The 24,198-nt window shown below is 49.1% G+C and overlaps 2 protein-coding genes and 1 non-coding gene across 14 annotated transcripts in view; 1 reads left to right on the forward strand and 2 right to left on the reverse strand.

Annotated features, from left to right (window-relative positions):
* Positions 1–2,388, reverse strand: part of CDH1 (cadherin 1) — a 105,144-nt gene extending 102,756 nt beyond the window's left edge. Inside the window, exon 1 of the mRNA XM_081512815.1 lies at positions 2,208–2,388. The gene's annotated coding sequence lies outside the window, so the exon portion shown is untranslated. The remainder of the gene's footprint in view (positions 1–2,207) is intronic.
* Positions 2,389–3,050: 662 nt separating this feature from the next.
* TRNAE-UUC (transfer RNA glutamic acid (anticodon UUC)) lies at positions 3,051–3,125 on the forward strand. Its single transcript has one exon. It is a non-coding gene; the product is annotated as a tRNA-Glu (tRNA).
* A 601-nt stretch (positions 3,126–3,726) lies between these two features.
* Positions 3,727–24,198, reverse strand: part of CDH3 (cadherin 3) — a 106,292-nt gene continuing 85,820 nt past the window's right edge. For 9 of the 12 annotated variants that reach the window (XM_081512824.1, XM_081512818.1, XM_081512817.1 and 6 more), the window contains 13 exons: positions 23,207–23,332; positions 22,820–22,975; positions 22,590–22,734; positions 21,360–21,535; positions 20,629–20,757; positions 19,567–19,752; positions 17,679–17,920; positions 17,139–17,284; positions 16,132–16,356; positions 12,736–12,942; positions 9,405–9,535; positions 8,892–9,038; positions 3,727–6,221 (listed from right to left, as the gene is read on the reverse strand). In XM_081512824.1, coding sequence (XP_081368950.1) covers positions 6,012–6,221; positions 8,892–9,038; positions 9,405–9,535; positions 12,736–12,942; positions 16,132–16,356; positions 17,139–17,284; positions 17,679–17,920; positions 19,567–19,752; positions 20,629–20,757; positions 21,360–21,535; positions 22,590–22,734; positions 22,820–22,975; positions 23,207–23,332 — 2,226 coding nt within the window. In that variant the 3' untranslated portion in view covers positions 3,727–6,011. Of the gene's footprint in view, positions 7,063–8,891; positions 9,039–9,404; positions 9,536–12,735; positions 12,943–16,131; positions 16,357–17,138; positions 17,285–17,678; positions 17,921–19,566; positions 19,753–20,628; positions 20,758–21,359; positions 21,536–22,589; positions 22,735–22,819; positions 22,976–23,206; positions 23,333–24,198 lie in introns of all 12 variants that reach the window. The other 3 variants (XM_081512828.1, XM_081512827.1, XM_081512826.1) reach the window with 1 other exon arrangement.

Genomic DNA, 24,198 nt, shown 5'->3' on the forward strand with positions numbered 1-24,198 from the left:
GAGGCGAGGCTGCTGAGTTGGCTTTTCCAGGGCTGCTGGGATCAGGCCCTGCCGTGATCTCAGCCTGCAGGCCGAGTGTGGAGGTGGCGGCTCAGGGCTGGGCACCTGGGCCCCACTTTGTACCCGTCTGATCGCATCTCCCACTGTGTTCTTGCTCCTCCCTCTGCTCCAGCAGCCTCCCTGTGGGACTCAGCCGAAGTTCCCCTAGCACTCCGGCCTCAGGGCCTTAGCATTCACAACTTTTCCTAGACACAGCTGCATACTTGTTCCCCAGTATTCTTCATTCTTTGCTCAAATGCCCCCTTCTCAGCAAGGCCTTTCCTGACTACTAGAATCGAACCCCCATTCCAGCCACTTATTTCCTATACCCATCCCAGGGAGTTGGTGATGGACAAGGAAGCCTGGCATGCTGCAGTCCATGGAGTCTGTCCCCCACTGAATGTCAGCAGGATGGCCCTTAGGCTGGGCAGGAAGGCCCTGCTCTGGGCCTCCTGCCCTTCCTAAGGAGCTACGGAGCTATGACTCCTAGAACTTGTGTCTCCCACCCTGCTCAGCACAAATGGTCCCAGGCCCTCCCCACATCTGTCCTGAGGGAAGCCAGCACAGCCCGGGTTACTCCCAGGCCCAAGGTCAGTGGAAGGCTGCTTGTCTAGATCAGTGGACTGACCTTGGACAGGTGGGCTGGGGAATATGTACATACACACACACACACACATACACGTGTGCACAAGGACCCTCATGGTATAGGATGGAGCCTGGGGTGGGGAGAGTGGCAGGCTGACCACCACTCCTGGGCTGGGGGCTAACTCTACCCACCTAGTACCCTAAGTGTCTGGGAATCCAGATTAAAACCTGGCCTTCCAGATAGCTATGAAGACATGCTTGTCCATGTAGGAAGAGAGGATCTTTTACTTAACAGTTTATGACCTTAACTTATAGGTATGTGGACCCTACACACATTTTTTTCCCCAGCGCCAGTCCCTACCCCCATATATGAGGACTGGACTTTTTCATTTTCTGCATTTCTGTAATCCTTGCAACCTAGAACAGTGCCTGGCACAGAACACATGTTCAATAAATAGTTGTTAAATTAATGAATAAAAAAGCCCTGGGGTGATGTCCCACGTGCCCCAGAAACAGTTGGAAATGCTGTGGCTTTTCTGTGTTAGGACGTTAGAGTCTCAGGACCAGGTATGGCCAACTCTGTCGTGGTGGGAGCGGGAGGGGAGGCTATGCCATATCTGAAGGGTCTCCTCCACTGCCTGCCTGCGCTCATACTCCCAACGAAGTTGAAAATTTTTTTATTAGTTAAAAAAAGAGCCTGTAATACTAGGGAATCAAGGAGACCTGGACCCCAAAACTCACTTCCTGGCTCTGTATGTTCGTTAATCTCTCTGATGCTCAATTTCCTTTAAAAAAGAGAACCATAAACCCTCTCCCCACATGGTTGCTGGTGGCAGAATGTACGTAACTGCTTACACGCATGTGAAGGGCCTGGCCAGTCATCACCTGATAAACAGTGACCGCCACCACCACTCTCATCATCACCGTCACCATCACAGTGTCCAAGGCAGTTCCTGCCACGTGGCAGCCAGTGTGACTGTTCCCCCCTAGTTCCCTCTCAGACACCAGGTTGAGTGGGGCTGTCCATGCTGTGGTTTGAGCGAATGGTGCCCTCTGCTGGCTGCATAGGGGAAGTGCCTCCAGGGAAGTAACAGCTATGGCTGGTCTCCTGAGGTCAAGGAAGGGCGGTTTCCATCCAAGGTTTTGAGAGTGGAGATAACTGGCCCTGTCAGTCCCTCAACTACCACCACTGTAGTGATGAGAACAACACCTACTCCTGTGCCAGACACCCTTCTAAGTACTTTCCAGATAATAACTCACTCCTCCATCTTCCAGTCGATAAAAAGTGAGGCACAGAAAGGTTAAGTGATTAGCCTAAGGGGTCACTCCTAGAAGTGCTAGGATGTGAACCTGTGCCTTGAATCATGCCTCCCTGATGGAAGTATTTTAGTGGGAGGTGAGAGGTAGGCTCTGCCTTTAGCCGAAAGGCATGGGGCCTCCAGTGAGTCTAGAACTGAAAACACAGGGTGTGGGCTGCCCGAGAAGCTTCCCAGGGTGACCGCCCCACCCTTTCAATGACAGGACTGTTGCCTGGCTGACCTCAGAGCCCCTCCCTTACTGCCCAGCCCTCAGCATTTCCCTACCTGGGTCTTCTTGCTGCATCCCTGTGTGGGCCTGCGGTTAGGAAGGTCCATGTCTAGGACCATAGGAAGCCAGGAATTCGAGGCCTCGGCTACTTGCCAACCTTCCAGGGATGACAGCCATCCCTTTGGGCCCCTCCAGGCCCAGGGCAAAGCCTGCCTACAGGTCCTATCGGCAGCCTTTCTGGGAAGGAAATAAAAAAAAGGTCAGGTCAGGTACCAGGGAAAAGGCATGGTGAGAAGTGAGCCTTGGGCTCTGCCCATCTGAGCTCCACTGGAGGGATCTTGGAGAGTGCCTGGTTTTGGAACCTCTATCTTTTCCCATCTGAAAAATGACCGGGGCAGATTTTCAAAATGCTCTGCATTTGGGTTCTTAAGGAGAAACATTGGGAGGACAAGGCCAAAGGCCAGTCTCCAAGCAAACCAACCCCTTCTTCCCATGGTTTTATCTTTTTTTACAGTTAGACTTGGGTTCTGCAACTTTGGCTTTAAGTCTGGAGGGGAAATCATTTAAGAGAATGAGCCCGAGGGGTCCTTTCAGCACCAACCCATCATTCTGGACCTTCACTCAGAATCAGGCAGCCTCGATCCCAACCAGGACCATGGGCCCCATCACTTCTCTGCAGGTATTGGAGGACTGGCGTTGAGGCGTCTGCAGAGATGGATGCTCCAGGGAATTTATTTTAACACTGTTACGGGCAAAAAACTAGAATCACTAGTGCCCATGGGTGGCAGTGAGACTCAGTCAGTTCAGTTCAGTCACACAGTCGTGTCTGACTCTTCGCAACCCCATGGACTGCAGCATGCCAGGCCTCCCTGTCCGTAAGTCCCTGCTAACATGAGACTTCCCTGGTGGTGTCCAGTGGTTAAGACTCTGTGCTTTCACTGCAGGGGGCCCAGGTTCAACCCCTGGCTGGGGAACTAAGATCTCGCATGCTGCATGGCGTGGCTAAAAAAAACAACAAAAAACACCATGCTAACTCATCCAACCTAGATGTGCTGGAGACAATAAGGCAATATATCATTTCACATCCTGTTAGAAAAGATACAATGCAAAATGTGCGTGTAGTGCATTGGAGGGTGGGGGGAGTAAAGGATAGAAGGATTCCTACTCAACTGTTGGACATCAAAATGTGAAGGATTAACGTTCAGTGTGCGCAAAGGCCAACATTCAGGTAGTCCCCACTGGTATGGCTGGCCACACTGGTTATCTACAGTTAGCATTCACTCTGAGTGGTTAGCCCTGGTGAGTCACTAGCTGCAAACATTCTGACTTATTACAAGTCCTAAAGACCAGAGTCAATTTTGCAGAAGAGACGCAGGTCCCAAGTGAGAGGGTGACATAACATCCATCCCCATCACAGAGCCCAGGATCCTTCTTTCCAGATCACTCAGAGGCTGCAGGGCAGTTCCATTGCCAAGGGAATCCAGATCCACTGCAGAGAGCAGGCTTGGCTAGGAAAGGTTGCTTTTGCTCCTCCACTCCCCCCAAAAAAAATCTCAGAGGAGGAAGACCAGCCTGGACAGTAGCTGCTTGGTTTTATTATTAGTCTCAGCGAAGACACAGGGTCTCAGGCGTTATTCAGGCTCCTCAGGGAGGAGTTTCAGATAGTGGGCAGCAGGTGTTTGCTGGCTGAGACACCCAATCCTCCCCACACAACCTGATCAGCAAGAGCTGCAGGGCCCGCTGAGGGGAGGGGACGCTGAGGCTGAGGGAGCCAAAGGCTGCAGCTCCAGGGAGAGACAGGAGGCAGCCAGGAGCGTGGGCTGAGGTGCCGTGGACCTAGGGTGGGTGAGATGCTTTATTAGACTTTGTTCCCTTTAAACTTCCCCATCCAGGGTCTGCGGCTTCAGGACACCCACAGCCTCACCGTTCAGAGTCAGATCAGTCGCTCAGTCGTGCCTGACTCTGAGACCACATGGACTGCAGCACGCCAGGCTTCCCTGTCCTTCAACTCCCGAGGCTTGCTCAAACTCATGTCCATTGAATCGGTGATGCCATCCAACCATCTCACCCTCTGTCATTCCCTTCTCCTCCTGCCTTCAATCTTTAAGACTCTTCCGAGTCTCAACCTTAAATTGTGTGGGCATCAGAATCACCTGGAAGGCTTGTCAGATGAGACCGCAGGGTCCCGCTCGCTTGCAATTTCTGGTTCAGCAGGTGGTGCCGATGCTGCTGGTCTAGGGATGGCCCCTGGAGTACCATTGCTTCACAGAATTGGTCATTCTCTCGCAGAAGGAGACATCTATTTCCACTTCAGTGATCTTCTCGGCTTCACTTCAGATTCTTTTCTTCTAGCTCATTGTAAAGATAAATTTAAACTGTGCTTTAACAAGGGCACACATGGAATTCCTGCTGCCTCTTTATCCTTATTCTTGCCATCTGTGCCCTGTTGTTGTCAGGAATGTTCTAATTTCATTGACATCCTGGGTGAGTGCTCTAATTTTCTGGCTTGATTCTGGTGACAATCAGGCGTCATTTAACAAAAAATAAAATGAGGCCATTCTTAAAATGAGGAAGATTCCCTCAGAGGGTGACTGTGAGGATTTGTTGAAAGGAAATAATTGGAAGTTAAGTGCTGTCTGGGTCTAAAAAGTATTGACTAAATGATGGCTGTTATCAATGAACACAGGTAGCACCTGCTATGTGCCGGATATGAACTCACTTCATCTCCATAGAAACTCTCCATTTTACACATGAAAAACCCGAGGCAGGTAGAGGTTAAGCAACTTGCTAGGAAGTAGTAGAGCTGGACCCTACCCCCACCCACCCCCGGCAAACATCCTGCCTTTAGACATAGAGCCCACAGCACAAAGAGGAAATCTCCCCATACTGCTGGTCCAGAAAAGAGGAAATCGCCCAGTACTGCAGCTGTGGTGTGGCTCGGTCAGGAGTAAGGAAGTTAATGGTTCTCACACTGGGACAGCAGCTCTCATCTGTAGGTAGGCAGCTGACGTCTGCCTCCTCCCGGGGTCTGTAAACAAATCCTGAGCTTCCACTACTATCAGGAGGAAGCTGGGGTGAAGCCCACAGGGATAAAAGCACAACTCCACACAACTCTGCAAGTTCTAGAAAACCACTGAATTGTACACTTTACATGAGTGAATATGGTGTGTGAATTATATGTCAACAAAACTATTAAAAAAAAAAACCCAAAAGTTCATTCCCCTGCCACCTCTGGGAAAAAGTTCCTTTAATAAAAAAGTTCTAGTACATTTACAGGATTGTCATCACTCTTCATCTACAGCACTCGATAGGGAAAATAAAAAATAAAGGGCCACCTAGACGCACTCAGTATAAAAACGTAGTTATCCAATAAAACAGGAGGCCTGGGGGCCAAGAGACCAGAGAGAAGTGCGTGAGGGCACGCCTGGGCTTCTGGAGGGCTCCAGAGGTGGTTGAGGACCTGCCTCTCACTTTTTGAAAATAGCATTAAAAAAAAAAATGCAGATTGTGGTAAGAGGCCTCTTACTAAGGAGAAGGGTCCATTCCAGAGCGAAAGCCATCATGCGGGAATCAGAGTCAGTCAAGACCCCCAGGACCCAGGGCTGAGCATTTTATGGCAGCAGGGAGACTCCCAGAAATTGGGCAGCCCTGGCCTAGGCTAAGAGGTGCTCACTGTTGAAATCAAACTGCCCACGTTCCTCCATTCTGAAAGGCATAGAGACCTGCCCCTTTGAGGTCAGCTTCGAGGCCTCTTCCCTCCAAGTTGCTAAGGCCACTTCTCAACAAGCTGCAAAGTTCTTAGCCAAGGTGGGGACAGAGACCCCTTGGAGACGCTGCTGTGGCCTGGCGTTTAGGGAGTCCTAGTCATCCTGACCCCCGCCGTACATGTCTGCCAGCTTCTTGAAGCGGCTGCCCCACTCATTCAGATAGTTGTAGTCTTGGTCCTGGTCAGAGGCTGAGGAGGTAAGCGAACTCAGAGAGGCAGCATCGGAGCCACTGCCCTCATAGTCGAACACCAACAGGGAGTCGTAGGGTGGGGCCGTGGGGTCTGTGTTGGCCGCCTTCAGGTTCTGGGGGATGGAGAGCAGGGTGTTAGGAGCTGCGGGACCAGACAGTGGGCAGCTGTGAGAGCTCAGGAAAGTGAACTCATCTGGCTGAGCCTGCGCTTTCTCATCTGCAAAGCCCTGTCTCCACTCCCTTAAGGTTTTGAAGGTTGAACATGAAATAATGCACAGAAATCCTTAGCACAGGGCCCAGCTGAGAGCGAGTGCTCAGTGCCACAGGCCAGCGGTTCAGGATGGGGACTCTGAAGTCAGACTTCACACACGAGTGTGTAGACTTGGGCAAGCCTCTTAAAGTCTCCATGCCTTTGTTTCCCTCATCTCAAAAATGCGCGCTAAGTCGCTTCAGTCATGTCCGACTCTTTGTGACCCCGTGGACTGTAGCCTGCCAGGCTCCTCTGTCCATGGGACTCTTCAGGCAAGAATACTGGAGTGGGTTGCCATGCCCTCCTCCAGATGATCTTTCCAACTCAGGGATCGAACTCACGTCTCTTATGTCTCCTGCAGTGCCACCTCGGAAGCCCCCCATCTCAAAAATGGGGAGACTTCATATAGTTTCAGAGGAAGAAATGAATGTATGTAAGTATAAAAGTGCACATTAGAGTTACAGGGGAACATAACAGAATTCCTCCTCTGCAGAGTTGACGTGGCCAGGCATTAAATGAGACAGTTATTTGCAAACTGTCCAACACAAATATTCTGAAAACTGTCTTCATTCAACTGGAGAGAAGATCTCCTGGCCTTTGGCTCCAAGGCAAAGAGGCTCTGAGCAACTTTCCCCAGACGCCTTTGTTTCTGTACAGGATTCTCAGATGTGCTTAAGGGTAACGAACAGAGTCTCACCACCAGGCTAGTTCGAGAAAGCAAGAAAGGTAAGCAGGGTTCAGGCCAAAATGAGGTATTCTGACCACCCACGAGCCCTGTGCCTACTGCTGCTTCCTCCAACACCCCAAATCCATCCATCCTTTCTTCTTTCCTCTCTTGCTCCCTCCTCCTTCCCTCCCTTTTATTAAAAACCTCCTTTTACTGACTGCTTTCATGGTACCAGCCCATGCTAGCCTCACATGGTTTATCTCCTATGTACCTAGGTTGTGATTCTCACAACGCTGGTTGTATATTTTATTTCTTGGGGAACTAAATAAACATCAAAACTTATGAATTCCCTGGTGATCCAGTGGCTAGGACTCTGCGATTCCACTTCAGGGTGCACAGGTTCCATCCCTGGTTGGGGAACTAAGATCCTGCATGCTGTGGAGCGCAGCCAAAAAACAACAACAACAACAAAAAATCAGAGCCTGAAAAAAAAAAAAAAATGAATATCTGGGTCCAAGGCACTGATATTTTTTAAAATTCCTTAGATAAATGAAGTATGTGCCCAGAATTGAGAATATGGGGGACACATAGCAGCAAGAGCTGTCATTACCTAATACAGGATAGGTGTCAGCCCAGTGGTTCCCAAACTTAAATTACCTGGGAATCTTTTTTAATTAATTTATTTTTCAATTGAAGGATAATTGCTTTACAGAATTTTGTTGTTTTCTGTCAAACCTCAACATGAATCAGCCATAGGTATACATATATCCCCTCCCATTTGAAACTCCTTTCCATCTCCCTCCCCATCCCACCCCTCTAGGTTGATACAGAGCCCCCCGTTTGAGTTTCCCAAGAGAGTAACATGGAAACTTACATTACCATATGTAAAACAGATAGCCAACGGGAATTACCTGGGAATCTTTAAAAAAAATATTCTGAAGCCCAGCCCACATGCAGGTCAATTAAATCACAGTCTGGTGGGGAGGGGGGAGGGGGACGTGGGATGGGAGGGTTAGGGGTTGGTCAGAGGCTTCAGTGTTTGAAGTTCCCGAGGAGATTCCCTGAGCCAGCACTGCTCCAGGTGCTTACTCATCCAGCCCTTAAAGCAACCTATCCCAGAGGTCCCCAACTTGGCTCCACACTGGAATCACCTGAGATCTTTACAAACTCAAACCCAGGGAGTCCAGCTCCAGAGTTTTCTCCTAACAACCACTAGATGTGTGAATAAAGAAATAATTCCTAATAAAAAATCCTGTCAAACCAGAGATCACCTGGAAAAGTCAAGAGCCTTGACTCCTAGTTCCTCTAGACTGCAACAGATCCTGCTCTTCCTCATTGGTTTTTATTGATCAAATTGCTCAGCTGTGCCAGACCCAGTCCTCTCTTACCTTTGTTCAATGATAAATGAAAGTGAAGTGTTAGTCACTCAGTCACGTCTGACTCTTTGTGACTCCATGGACTGTAGCCTGCTACGTTCCTCTGTTCATGGAATCCTCCAAGCAAGAATACTGGAGTGGGTTGCCATTTCCTTCTCCAGGGGATCTTCCCAACCCAGGGATTGAAGCCGGGTCTCCAGCAATGCAGGCAGATTCTTTACCACATGAGCCACCAGGGAAGATGATAAACATCAACAAATTAAAAGAAAAGAAGGAATTCCTAACCTATTCTTTAACCACTTCGAAACACTGGGTTTAATGGAGGAGGAAACAGGAGGCCCAGAAGTTGCTATGTATGCCAGAGGTCACACTGCTAGCTGGTTGGGGACAGACCCAGGATTTGAACCCAGAGCTGAGACTCAGAGCCCGTGCTCTTTCTCTCATGCTGCTTGAACAAAGGACTGCCCTAGGCTGGGCCCCCATGCCTCACCTCGATGATGAAGTTGCCGATTTCATCTGGGTTGGCTGGCCGAGGACGGTACATGGGTGTGGGGATGAAGGATGGTGCCACATCATTGCGGAGAACCACCTCAGGCCGGGCCTCCAGACCCCGGTGGAGTTGGGTGATGTCATAGTCCTTCAGGAAAGTGAAGGAGGACATGGGATGGAGAAGAACCCTCCCACTCCCCCCATTTATATTTCATCCCACTTCCGTGCCACTTGGATGTTTTGGTTCAAGAGTAGGTCTTAGAAGACAATGTCAGAGATCTCTGAAAGACCTAGATTCCACACCCCGTTCTCTCAGATTAAGCACAGGCTCAAGGTTGGGCTGGCTGGGGTCAGAGACTAGAGCAGTGGATGAGGCACCCTCTCAGAAGACTGACGCTTCAGGCCAGGCTCCGGGCGACGCAGCTAACATGGTCAGTTGGTTGACCCAACCATCCCTGCCAGGGGCCATGGGGGCACCACCTCTTGACCCCAGGAGGGCCCCCCAGTGCCCTACCTGGTCCTCCTCGCCACCCCCCTCTTCGCCGTAGTAGAAGACGTTGTCACGGGTGTCATCTTCTGGGAGGAGAAGGGGCTCCTTGATCTTCCGCTTCTTTTTCACCAAGAACAGGAGCACCAGCAGGAGGACTGCAAGAGTTGGCCAGTGTGAATATTCACCCCCAAACAACCACATGGCTGGCCAGCACCCCCAAACTCTTGAAGTCCCATGTAGTTTTTGATCCCTCCACTCAAGTGGCCAGAGCTTTACACACTTCAGTGGCCCCTGTGCACCTAGGAAAACCCCCGCCTCCTCATCAAGGCTACAGGACTGGCCCCGACCTGTCTCCAACCCTCCCTCTCTGCCCAAGTCTAGTTACACTGGCCTCCTCAGGGTTCCTCGAATATACCCAGCAGTCTCCCACTTCAGAACCTTCATCCGGGCTCTTTTCTCACCTGGAACACTCTCCATGCATACACATGGCTCTCACCTTCCAGCTCTCAGCTTAAAACCACTTCCTCCTACTGGTATTCTGACTTCATTCCCCCACCTGTAATTCTGTATCATTTTACTGTTAGTCTTCCCATACTGATGTCCTGGTCCTTATGGAAATCCTCCTTTGTGGGGAATCTCCCAGTAGACTTTTTTTTTGTTTTTGGCTGGCTTACACCGGCAATCCCTAAACTTTTTGGCATCAGTTTTAGCGCTACTTTCTTCTTTGCGGAAGACAAATCTTCCACAGACGGAGGTGGGGGATAGCTTCAAGATGCTTCAAGTGCATTACATTTATTGTGCATTACATTTATTGTGCACTTTATTTCTATTATTATGACATCAGCTCCACCTCAGATCATCAGGCATTTGATCCTGGAGTTTGGGGGCCCCTGGCTTACAGGATCTTAGTTCCCTGACCAGGGATTGAACCTGGGCCCATGGCAGTAAATGCATCCAGTCCTGACCACTGGACTGCCAGGGAATTTCCAGATGTTACTTTCCAATGTGACTTTTTCAGTCACAAGGTGTCCCGTAATAGCCAGAGACTTTAAGTTAAAAGCAAGACAATGCAACTTTGATATGGTGCAGTAATTTGAACTTAGGTGCAAACACTATTTTAAGATAGGGACTGGGTTTCAGTGATATGATCTAAAAGGCTGGAGGTCTATTTGGACACAGTGGGGACTGGCTGTTTAGTGCCCAGCTGCTGCCCCTAACTGCTGTGACTACCCCCAGTTAATTCCACATTAGGAGGGCAGCCCTGGTCCTCTCTGCGGCTGTTTAATGGAGGAGGATACAGCCACTGCTCAGCTTTATCCCCCTTTTTCGCCTGCTGAGGGAACCATTGTCCTCTCTAGCCAGACAAAACTGATGGAGCCATCTTTGGGAGTCCTTGGGTTCTCAGGATGAACACCCTGTGTGGGTCAGACTATGACCTTTCCCTCCCCTTTCCTCCCCACTGGCTTAGGGAAAGGCAGGAGGCAACCTGGACTGCCTACCTACACCCAAAGCCTGTGTTCAGCTGCCTACTGTTACCTCCATTTGGACTTTTCCCATGGTCCTTCCCAAACTGGTTAATGGAAACTCCGTATTTCTACTTGTTCAGGCCTTGAAGTCATCAGTCAGTTCAGTTCAGTTCAGTCACTCAGTCGTGTCCGACTCTTTGCGACCCCATGAACTGCAGCACGCCAGGCCTCTGTCCATCACCAACTCCCGGAGTCTACCCAAACCCCTGTCCATCGAGTTGGTTATGCCATCCAACCATCTCATCCTCCGTCGTCCTCTTCTCCTCCTGACCCCAATCCTACCCAGCATTAGGGTCTTTTCCAATGAATAGATGGCTCTTTTCCTCATCTGAATCTGAATTGATTCTACCTTGAAATATAACCAGCTCTCACCACCTCTACTGCCACCCTGGATCTGAGCCACAACTCCCCTCTCACCCCCAGATTATGGTAGTAGCGGCCCTCTACAGTCTGTTCAGGAGGAATCCTACAAAATTCAAGTCAGATCACACTGCTCCTCTGCTCCAAATCTGATGACTTCCCATTTCACCCAGCTGCTGCTGCTAAGTCACTTCAGTCATGTCCGACTCTGTGCGACCCCACAGATGGCAGCCCACCAGGCTCCTCTGTCCCTGGGATTCTCCAGGCAAGAGTACTGGAGTGGGTTGCCATTGCCTTCTCCCAGAGTCCTTACAATAACCCACAATGCCCAACGCAATGCTCTGCCACAGCCATCACCTCTCTTCTCCCTCTTGCTTTTTCCACCACAGTCATTGCTGTTTCCACACAAAGCACAGAGCCACCTCAAGACCTTTGCACTGGGTGTTCCCTGGATATCTGCATGATCTGCTTCCTCACCTCATTCAGGTCTTTACTCAAACGCCCCCTTCTCAGTAAGCGTGTGTTCTTGCCGATCCTACATAAAATGCCAGATCTCCTCCCCTCACTTTCTTTTAATCCATAGCAACACCTATTTCTCTGCTGGCTTATTTGCTATCTGCTCTCTGCACTGGAAAGTAAGCTCCATGAAGGCAGGGGCTGGTCTGTTTTTTTTTTTTTTTTTTAATTAATTGGAGGCTAATTACTTTACAATATTGTGATGGTTTCTGCCATACATTCACATGAATCAGCCATGGGTGGACATGTGTTCTCCATCCTGAACCCCCCTCTCACGTCCCTCCCCATCCCATCCCTCAGGGTCATCCCAGTGCACCAGCCCTGAGCGCCCTGTCTCATAAATGTTGCACTCTCAGCACCTAACACAGTGCTCAGTGCAAGTACGATGATTAATTAAAGCTTGTGCTTACTGTATTCATGCGTGATTGAATGGGTGTTTTCTGTGTAAGGACAATTCAGAGAGTGAAAAAAGTAAATGTGATAGGTTCTACCATGACAGCAAAGAAACTAGTTTCTAACTAAACACTCTGCTCACTAGACCAGTGTCTCTCAAGCTGAAACATGCATCAGAATCCACTGAAGGGCTTGTAAAAAAAAACAGATTACCAGGTCTTACCCTTAGGTTTCTGACTTGGTAGGTCAGGGGTGGACCAGGGAGTTGGCCTAACAAATTCCTGGTGATGCTGATGCTCTTGGTCTGGAGACTACACTTTCAGAACCACCACTGTAGCCACCAGACGATGTGACAGCAGGGCCAAGTCTGCTCCCTACTGTTTCCCCAAAGCCTGGCACCTCCCAGAGGCCCCATAAACATCCATGGACTAAATGACACTTTCAGAATTAAAAGGACAAGGAACAGATGGGCAATGTCAGTGGCCCGAGTCTCTAAGTTTGGGGTGGACTCAGGTTTCTAACTACCCCAACCTCAGAGCAGGGAGGGTGCCAGCACTCACGCAGCAGAGCCAGGGCAGCACCCAGGATGGGGAGGAGGAAACCCCCCTTCCAGGGTTCCGGGCAGTTCTTCACGTGGCCGTGGCAGTTGCACACGGTGGCTCTGATCACTGTCAGCTGCTCCTTGTTGCCGTGGTCAGACAGGGAAAGGTGCACATGGTATGTGTCTTGCTTCAGGAACTTCTTCAGGGACAAGGCTACTGCGTCTCCTGGAGCAGACAGATAATTATTCACCTCAGGAGGCCACAAATGGTGGGAGCCAAGCACAACCATGATGGAGGCTGGAGGAGGCAGACTGCATCTGGGCCACAGGGAGCAATGTCTTCAAAGCACACTTACGCTGAGTGTTACAAGAGGATACTTGGTCCAAGCCAAATTCCCCACTGAGGGAAGGATTATTTGGATAGAAGAATAAAGTCATCATTCTATTTTAAAAAATCAATAATCACAGTATTTCTAAATATGACATTTTAAAAAATTCATGCATGCAAGGCCAGTAATTTCTCAGCATCACTAGCTGCCAGATTTTTCTTTGCTTCAAAACAAACAAGCAAACAAACACTGTTCTTCCTAAGAAACAGCTAGCACAATCTTTTAATATTTATATTAACTGGCCATCTGTTTTTCTACCTGAAAGTTTACTACCGTTTGTCATGGCAGCATTTTGCTCTTTCAATTGTATATATAATGTTTATACTTCAACTCAACTCTATGATAGAATTTCAATATACCTGAAACTTGGATATTTCTGAGTGAGCATCAGTTATTAAGAAATCCAAATGCATATGAGCTGGTGATGTAACTGATGCTGGGAGCAGATCAGAGCGTTAGTAACTGCACACAAGCTCAGAGGTGCCGGTAGTGAGGCTGTGCTGGGCACCGTGCTCACCGGCCTTGAAGGCCTGGGGCAGGCAGCAGGCAGCCACAGAGCTGAAGCCAAGCTTTGGAGCAGCCTGCACAACGGGAGCCACTCTGGGGAGGCTGCTTGGCCATCATGGAGTGGGGAGGGGGGCTATGTTTGTGGGTGAGAAACATAAGGTCAGAGGCCACTCTGAAGAAAGGCCTTCGGTTTAGACCCAAGTTTCTCAAAGAGGGCGCTATTAGCTTGGATAGAACTATTCTTCATCATGAGGAACTTTCCTGAGCACTCAAGTCCTCACCACCAAATGCCAACAGTGTCCCCCAACCCCACGCATCATTGGGATGTTCAAAAACAACCCCACATTTCTAGCCCACCTGCCCTCAGGCTTGCTGGCCTACTTCAGCACTGACCTCAAGCCACTCTCAGTTCACAGGCTCTGCACACTCACTGGGCCCTTCTTAGCTGAAAGGCCAGAGAGAGAATTCACCCTGTTCCCACTCAGCAGTGGCAGGCAGAGAGAGTTCTGCACGCTGGATGCCTGGTCCACCGAGTGGAGACGCCAATGTGGGGCATTTCACCAGAACATCCCTCCTGCCTTCCTGTTCCCAGGCTGGAGAGCTGACTTCTCAGCTGATGATGGTGCTGGTGGTGGCAGTGGGAACTCAACTGACACTTACTATGTGCCAACTCTGATCTTCACCTCAAGTTTAAGAGAAAGATTCTGTTACCCCTCATTTTACAAATACAGACACTGATGCTTAGGGAGGTCAAGTAACCAGCCCCAGTTCACACGGGTGTAGAGTTGGGATTAACTCCTCTGACAATAGAACACAGACAGATAGAACGACTAAGTCAAAACCAAGAACCAATGGTAGTGTCAGGTGTTGGTACCACTGGGCTTTGAGGTAACGCTCACTCTTGGCAGAGCCAGATTGTGCCTGTTGGTGAAGACGGCCACTGGCATCGACTGAACACTGATGCACCAGAAGAGGTGCCTGTCATGTACTCAGTCTTCACGGTGACTGTACAGAGGTACAATGACTGGCACCATCCTACAGGTGGAGAAAACTGCTAAACAGTGAGGTTCAGTAACTTGTCCACAATCACAAGCTGGCAAATGGAGGGGCTGGATCTCGAACCAAGGTACTCTGACTTCAGAGGCTATGCTCTGTAAACCAGTCAGGGAGGGGAAAACGGCTTCCAGGACACAAGGAGGTGATAGGAGACCAACTTGGGCTTCCTCGAGGAAAGGTGCTGGGTATATACCCCCAAATCAGAGCAATCATAAAAACGGGACAATGTGTGTGTCTGAGGCAGGTCTCCTCAGTTCTTTCTGGATAGGCTCAGCAGCAGCAGTAGACACCAGGCATTTGGTTACTTCAGGGAAGAACCTGAATGTACTGGTTCCCCACTCCCCTCCTGGGGGACCCTAGCCCCAAGAGGAAGAGGGAGGCATTTTAAACCAGGGTGAGCTTCTCCAGGGGCCTTATTGGCAATTGGGCCTGGATGCACTGTTCTCACGCACCTGAGTCCTTGCCCACTTGATGCCAGTAAGTCCCCTCTTCAGTCCTGTGACAACTGAAAAACCACTGAAGGCTGAGAAGCGTTATGGGGTGGGAAAGAGAAAGGGCAGGGAGGTGACTGGAAGCAGGGGCGTGAGGCCCAGGGACCCTGTCTTCAACTTCTGTTCCACTGCTTACCCACACTGTGCCTTTGGACATGCCATTTAACCTTTCTGAGCCTCATTCTCATCTGTAAATAGGGATAAAAATACTGACCACAGAGGATGGTAGAAATTTAAAATAAGAAAAAGTATAAAAAGCATCTTTCACATTGCCAGGGGTAGATAAATGGTAGGCAGCAGAGGATCCTGGTAGAGCAGACTGTCTGCATCCTGATCCTGGGGCCATTATTTTCTAGCCATAATGCCCCTGGCAGGATATTTAAGCTTCTGTAAGCCTTGGTTTCCCTATCTGTCAAACAGGTGCACATACACGTATATGTATGATTAACAGTACCTGCTTTACAGGGTTGTTGTGAGGATTCAGTAGCTGTATCTATGTGAAGTGTCTGAAGTGAACATAGTACATAGCAAGCCCGCTCAGGCATGGTAATTGTTATTATTGTACTGGGTTTCCAACTCTCTCATTATGTCATAGTGAGAAAGGCACGTCCCATCTCTCTCTGGGCCTCAATGCTTCCAACTGTACAGGAAGGTGGTTGGGCTAGAATGGTCTTTAAGGATTCCTGTGGATTCCCAAAGGTTTAGACTAAGTTAATAAGTAGCATTTGACTGACATCGTTTTTGGTTTTTTTTGGCTGTGCGGCTTGCAGGATCTTGTTCCCTGACCAGGCATCAAATCCGTGGCCCCTGCAGTGGAAGCCAGGTGTCCCAACCACTGGACTGCCAGGGAATTCCCCTGACTGACATTCTTGAGGAGACTGGTAACTCAGTGACCCACAAGATGCTGGAGCAGGAAGGTAGATGCTGGATCTTGGTAGGGGAGACACCCATCTGCCACCAACACTCAGTTACCTTTCTCGTTGACTTCTGCTGTCCAATAGATGTCCGAGTCGTGTGTGAGTTGGGCCTGGAAAGGGGCAGTGTGGGGGGACAAGTCCTTGTCTGTGATGTTTAGCACCTGAGGCACAGGGCTTTGGTTGCAGATGATGATCTGACGGGGCTCGGGGACCGGACCGTGGTCATTGATGTCCATCAGTGTTAGCAGGAGGGTCCCTGTGCCCGTGGTGGGAGGGCTCCCTGTTCAAATCACACATATGATCCCTTTTCAGCATCTACCTTTGGCTGGGTTGATGAATCCACATTAAGCTCCCCCAGGACTTACCCAAAAAACCTCAGAAGGGTCCTGTTTATTGTCCAACTGTAACCTTTCAAGAGTTTCCCTGCCCTCACTTCATTATAGATCAAACCAGTAATGGCAAATGCATGGCAACCATGCCATCACTCTCATTTTGTGTCCACAGCAGACATTACTAACTGATCACAGCACAGCCACTTCATCCAGATAGCCACTACCAATCTATCACCAAGAGAAAAAGATTGGCCACCTCGGGGCTGATGCTGTGTTTGCTGACCAGCTTCAGGAAAGTTTTGCTTCCCAGCCCTGCAGTAACCTCTCACCTGCTTCCAGGTCTTGGTTCGGTATGTGTCAAATAGAGATGTCATTACATCATTACCCCCAACACTGTCGTGGGGTGACATCACTCATCAATCATAACACTTGTAAGGCAGCCCCTTTCAATCAATCACAAGGGGAAACCAACAGGCCAATTCAAGGCTCAGTGAAGCACAAACAGGCTGAAAGGTGTCTTTAGGATACCTCATAACTCCTGGGTCTTAGGGAAACTGGAACCAGCCAACCCTAAGACCGACCACTCTAAGTCTCCTCTGAGAGACCACTTTGACCTCCCAGATAGGATTGCTGACACCCCTTCCCCACATCACACTCAGCCTGCAAAGGGGATTTGCTGTGTCCTGGGCTCCAAAGGGGCCCACAGGGAGGGGCTGGAGGGAGCTCTCACCATCATCTGTTGCCAAGACCATGACTTCGTAGATGTTATTCCTCACAAATTGCTCATCCTCACGGTCCAAGACTCCCGCGGCAGTGACCTGCCCACTGTCTGGGTCCATCGCTAGCCACCCTGCCGGGTCTCTCAGGATGTGGTAACTGGAGCAGAAAAGTTGCAAAGAATCACACCCAGGATACTTAAGAGTTCTAGTGTCATCATTCAAAGTCTCCTCATGTCAACTGGCAGAGGGTTTCATGGGACTTGGGGTTTCTAGGCAGGATCACGTGGAAAATGCATCTCACCCCTAATTGGGCTCCTGAGCAGAAGGTGGGAGGGGGCCAGCAGGGACATGTGAGAGGGAGTGGGGAACACCTGTCCCCTGGACTTAACCTCCTCTGTTTGGAGGGTAAGAAGGGAAGGCCCTGTGCAGGGGTGGTAGTCAAAATATTTAACAGTCTTTATGGCAGTTAGAACAAATACTGCTGCATATAATAAACAACCCATCCAACGTACCCATGTCTTTGGCTGAACTCGAGCTGAGCCCCTGCGTACCTGATCTTCTGACTCCCCTTGTCTGGGTCCTGCGCAGTGTAGGTGCAAACAGGCTCCCCAGTGGAGATGCCCTCCTGGACTTCGATGACTTTGGAGGGTGGGACAAACACAGGTGGCTCATTCACGTCCTCCACATGGACCACTACAGTGGCTGTGGAGGTCGGAAGTTTCACCACAAAGGGAACCTCGTTGATGACTTCAACATACAGGGTGTGCTGGGTTTTGGCCTCAAAATCCAAGCCCTGGGAGAGAACAGGGAGGAGGACCAGTGTCATCATTTTGTGAGGAGGCCTCATGCCATGCTGTGATGTCTGGAAGAGAGGGCCCACCACAAGGGGCTGGGGCTCCCACCAGCAACAATGCTGCCCCTGCCCTGCCCCATAGAGCCTCCTGGTTTCGTCCTGCATTTCTGGAGTGGATACTCAGTGGGGGCCTCTCAGACCATCACCCCAAAGGCAACTAGACTAGTAAGCCTGAAGCCTAGAACTGGTTCCCAGTGGAGTGATGACGCTCCATAGTGGGTGTTGTCGGAACTTGGAGGGGGCATTTCTAGGTGTCCTAATGACAGGGAATGCCACTGGTGGGGGCAGGGACACAAAGAACTATCCCATGTCCCATGGAACTTGCCAATATCCCCCTGGATATCCATGTATTCCTGGGTGTGAAGCTCTGTTTATATTTATAATCTAGAATGTGTTTTCCACACAAATCAAGTTTTTGGTGTGGTTTTAATTTATACTAAATTTCCTAGGAATGCAACTTCTGAGGGGAGCTCATAATTTGTTCAGGCCTTTCCTCAAGTTGTTTATTTGAGGTTCTGGAAAAACATCAATACCACTTGTGGTGTGACTCACTACAGCGACATACAGTATCTACTACTCTTGGATGAGTCCACAAACAGAGGCAAGAAACTGACCACTTCATCATGTTTTCTAGTGTAGGTGTGCCCAAAGGTTTACACAGGGAAGCATTTTATTATCAGTAACTTTTCCTGAAAATTCTCTTTTATTTTAATTAGGGCATTCCATTTTTCTAGAAATTACATAACTTAGAGAAGTTATAAACAAAATTAATTTTAAATGTGAAAGGGGCATTACAAAACTTTGGTTACAAGGAGGGAACAGCTTTTAAAGTATTGGTGGCTCAGATGGTAAAGTGTCTGCCTGCAATGCCGGAGACCCGGGTTTGATCCCTGGGTCGGGAAAATCCCCTGGAGAAGGAAATGGCAACCCACTCCAGCACTCTTGCCTGGAAAATTCCATGGATGGAGGAGCCTGGTAGGCTACAGTCCATAGGGTTGCAAAGAGTCGGACACAACTGAGCGACTTCACTTTCACTTTCTTTCTCAAACTGGGCCATTCTTTATAATAAACCAAGAGGTAAAAGACATCAAGAAAGATTAGTCCCATTTTCTTGAAGCATCAATTTTACTCAAGATTTTTCAAGAGGCAAGGGTATGCCTAGATGTAATTTGAAACAGTTAAAGTAATTTAAAACATTTTACTATCCAAACACCAAGATGTGAACTATTATGGATTAAAGGCAAAATTAGCAAGGATTCCAATAAAACAGACCCTCTGTGTAAGGCTGATTGGGAGCAGCCACTAGACACACTAGGAGGAGGGGCCCCACTGATTGGTCTCAATTAGATCAGTGACTCTGTTTTATGCATCTGTTTTATGAACTGGGTCCCTGGGAAAGATTTAGTTTAAACAAAGGAATTCCCCCACATAAGAGGGATGGGAGAGTGTTGCAAGCCACGGGCCTGGTAAACTCCCTGGTGAGTGGTCCCAGGTATGTGTCCCAGGCAGGTGGTACCCCTAGTCCTAGAGACTGGAGACCTCCCTGCACCAGGTGTGGCCCTTGTACAAAGCCCAAACCGACTCACCTTCTTGGTTGTCAGGATACCCTGGTTGCTCTTGGGGTCAGTAGTGATGGTAAAATGGTCCCCATCGTCACCTCCCACGATGCAGTAGGTGGCACGCCATGCCGGTGAGCTAGGGGCGTCCAGATCAGTCACTGTCAGCCTCTGCACCTCGTGGTTCACTACGTTCTCGGGCACACGGGCCTCATACTGTCAGAATGGAAAACATAGCACTGTCAGAGTAGACAGGCTGACTCCTCCAAGAGGCGGCTCTCCTCTCTACCGGCTGTGAGTCCTCCACCCAACTCCAGGACAGCCCCATGCCGCTCACCCTTTCCGGGACATGCACAGATGCAGAATGCCCCAGGAGTCAACTTCACAGCTTGTTAGGACAGACACACCGCAGTGACCCTGGGCCTGCTTTCCCTACATGCCATGGTCTGATGGTCCCAGAATCTCAGCCATCCAGGTGCCCAAACCCCCAGAGAGAGTAGTCACCTGTATCTAGCTGAGATCAGAAAGGCACAAGGAAGGTGGCAAGAAGGGCTAGGTGTCTGATTGCTCTGACCAGGGACTTTTTTGGAAATTCAGAACAGATGGCCATGATGGGGAAATCAGCTATTTAGAACAAATTTTCAACAGGCCTGAACAGTATTTAGCAGTCCAAGTTACCTAAAGATGGATGCGGGTGGGTATCATCTTGACTGGCACTAAGTCTTCTGTCACATGAAGTGACAAGCATTCAGAAGGTGGGAAGGTGTAGATGTGAGTCAAGTTAGGAATTTCCATACCAACAAAGATTTTCATATTGAGCACTTAGGTACCAGGGATTATGCTAAGAACTGTACATAGATTGTTTCATTTAAAACTCAGAACAATGCAGCAGGTATTAACACAGTCTCCATTTCACAGACTAGGAAATAGGGCACAGAGAGGTTAAGTGCTTCGTCTCAGGTCACACAGCTTACAAATGCTGGGGCTGGGACTTGAAGCAATGCAGGCTGATTTTGGAAGTTTCATCAGAAAGTAGAGACTTAGTTCCTCATCATCTGACAAGGAAAGAATGAATGAAGGAAAGGGTGTTACCTTCTGGGGATCAAACACGGGAGCATTGTCGTTGGCATCGAGGATTTCCACTATGGCCACAGCCGTGGTGCTGGAGCCGTCCCCATCCATGTCTGTGGCCTGGATGGTCAGTGTGTACTCCGGGACTCTCTGGGGAGAAAAGGAGAGCAGAAGTGGAAGCCACTGAGAGCAGGGCACAGCCTTGAGTGTACGTGGAGGGAGGGGAATGTTTCTCTCTTCCAGTGTTCTCCTGATTCCTTGCTCGCCCACTGCAGGAAAGACCAGGAGCCAAGGGTGGAGGGAGAGTGGAACTGTGGATCCAAATGGTTCTCCTGGGCCAGTCAGTCGTGGTGTGAAGCCTGGGCACTGCCTCCTGACTCAGGGCAGATCCAGAAGGGGAGCTCTGAGCAGGAGTTTGGCAAAGGTATGAATTAGGGAACTCCAGTACCCATGGAGCTAACTGCTTTGTGGTACATGTGGGACAAATCTAAGCAATGTGCATGCTAAGTGAGCCATTCCAAGAGGAAATGAGAAAACTTATGGAAAATATCAAATGTCTGTGTTTCACAGCTGCCTCCTCAGCCTTAATGAGATGGCTTGGCAGAGTGCCACCAGCCCAAGGGCACTGCAGGACATCGATACAGGACCCGGCTGTAGCCCTTCCCGGATGACTTGGGCTCTAGGGCAGGGGCTTCTGCTCTGAGTGTCAAGCCCGGCCTGGGCAGGCAGCCCCTTCTTGAAGGGCCACTCACCTCCCGGTCCAGGCCACTGGAGATGACGCTGATGGTGCCTGTGCTCCGGTGGACTGTGAACATGAGGTCGTGTGGGTCCTTTGGCTCTTGGCTGCGGATGGAGTAAGCAACCACCCCATTGTAGGTGTTGATGGCGTCGTCCTCATCCGTGGCTGTCACCTGCATCACGGAAGTGCCTGGAGGGGAGAAGGGCTGATGAGTGAGCTTCCTGCCCTCCAAGTGCCAACTTCAGCCTCACCCACTTCTGGAACCCTGAGAGGTTCCACCCTGTGTGCCAGTTTGGACCCACCTTCCCCCTCTCATCAGAGACTGCTAGTTGCTGCCCACTTCCCATTCTCCCCTTCTTCCTTAGAAACATAATCCTCATAATCACTCTAGGCTGGGCACAGGCCCACCAGGAACCAAGGCCATTTCCCACCACTTCTTGCAGCTAGCTATGGCCACGAGACTGAATTGTGACGAATGGGATAAATAGCTTTGGGGGAACCATTTTTCTGAATTAAGAGGCTTACTCTTCCCACCCGTTCCCTCCTTCCAGAAGTAATGGCTGGAGCTCCAGCAGTAATCATGAGGTGATCTTGGGAAAGAAGCCAAAACAGCAGAGCAATGAGATAGAAGGAGCCTAGGTCTCCCACACTTTAAAGCACCATTTCAACCTGGCCTGACCATGTCTAGGCTTTTGGAATACAAGGGGGAAGAGGCTCCATCTTGCTGAAGGTAGTTTTTCTTTTAAAAATGTCTATTGGCAGCCTCACCAATTCACATTTCTCTGTAATTCTCTACAACTTTAAAGAAAGAGGAGGAGTCCTCCCCAATAGCATCTGTCTGTGAGGTCATTAATGTGTACCTAGTTCACTAGTCTTTTGCCCCAATTAATTTTCTCTCTTTTCTTTTTTTTAGCTGCACCACGTGACATGCAGGATCTTAGTTCCCCAATCAGGGATCGAAACCACACCCCACTGCGTTGAAAGCACAGTTTTAACTGCCGGACCATCAGGAAAGTCCCTACTCTAGGATCATTCTTATTCAGGGATTTTGGGATGGAGTGGGGGAATTTGGATTTTTAAGAGGATCCCAGATGATCCGATGTACAGCCCAGGAAATCGCATATGAAGGGTTCTTCCAGCCTTTAAGAGTCTGGCTGACCTCCAGATGGTTCCAGAAGTTGACCCAAGGCCAGATCTGGGCCCAGGAGACCTCTATAGCTCCTTACCTCCCTAGTCTCCTTACCGGGTAGAACCCCTTCCAAGACGCTCCCTCTGAAGACATCCTGGGTGAACTTGGGCTTGTGGTCATTCTGGTCTGTTACAATGATGGAGATGTTCATGGGATCTTCCACAGAGGCACCATTCTCCGACACAGCATGGCCAAAGAGCTGTGGGTGCGTAGGTCTGCGGTCAGTCTGGCACTCCCCTCCCCAACAGGCTCTGGGGCCCTGCTGGATGCTAAAGGTTACTTGCCTCATACTTGGCAATCTTCTCCCGGTCCAGTGGCTTATTCAGCAACAACCAGCCTGTTTCCTTCTCTATGGCGAAGACACCCTCCGGTGGGCTGTCTGCCCCAGGCCCTGTGATGCTGTAGAAAATCTTGGTGCCTCTGTCCTTATTAGATTTGAGCTGGAAGCAAAAGAAAATGGCAGCTGACAAAATGACAATGATCTCACAATTGTAGCAAAGAACCTTCCATGGAGAGGGGTAGAGAGGCATCGCTTGATCAGAAATTGCTCCCATCACAGAGGCTTTCCTTCTGGAGGCCCCAGGGCTCAGCAGCAAGAAACCTCACACTCAGGCCTTTGAATGAGGGTCCCTGCAGCCACCAAGACTCCCAGGGGGAAGGCACAGCCATACCTGATTCAGCCTCTGGGGGAAGGGACCTTTGCCATTCTCAGGCACAGATATTGGCGGGACCACCCATTCTCTCTTGCGCCTTCGTAAGACAGGTGCGGGTCGGGAGATCGTCAGTGCTTTCCTTTCCTGCAGGGAGAGAAGATGCCTTAACCCAGGTGTGTAAACACACCTGGAACACACCTATCATCCTCTCACCTACAGGAGCTCAGGGTGAGGAGAGAGGCCAGAGGCCCAGATGGGTGTATTGCAAAAGAAAACTTGGAAATAATCTAAGTGTTCATTTACAGAGAAAGCCCAATTAAATATACTGTAATATATCCATCTAGTGGAAACTGTATACAGCTCGAAAAATGAGGATGAGGAAGGTCTCTCTGTGCTGATATGGAAAGATCTCTGATATACACTTAAATGAAAAAGAACACCGTACAGAACAAACTAATATATTAACAGTTTAGTAGTCTATTTAACAAACATTTATATAGGGCTTAATATGTGCTAGGCATTGTTCCATCTTTTGTGTAAAAGGGTAGGGAAATAAGGCATATATTCATATCTGCCTTTACACAGAGTTTGGGGGATACTAGAGAAACCAACAATGATGGTTATGAGTGAGAAGGTGAGAGGCCTTGTACTGATTTTTTTTTTTTGCTTATTTATTTTATAAAATATTTAAAAAATTTAATTTTATATTGGATTATAATTGATTTACAATGTTCAGTTGTACCGATGTATTTTTTTAGTTTATTTTTTAATTGAAGTACAGTTGAATTACAATGCTGTCTTAATTACCACTGTACAGCAAAGTGACTTAGTTGTACATACACATACTGATGTATTTTAGTGCAAAAAGAAAGTGAAGCCATGTAAATGTTATGTTATTTTTTTCATAAAAGAGGGAAAAGTCTGTTTTATACCTACATATATAATATACATAAATATATTTAATATAAATATAGAAAAAATACATAAATCAATTCTAGAAGGAAAGAAAC

This window comes from Giraffa tippelskirchi, chromosome 7 (assembly GCF_054371585.1).
Source record: "Giraffa tippelskirchi isolate mGirTip1 chromosome 7, T2T-mGirTip1v1.2.pri, whole genome shotgun sequence".
Taxonomy (NCBI): domain Eukaryota; kingdom Metazoa; phylum Chordata; class Mammalia; order Artiodactyla; family Giraffidae; genus Giraffa; species Giraffa tippelskirchi.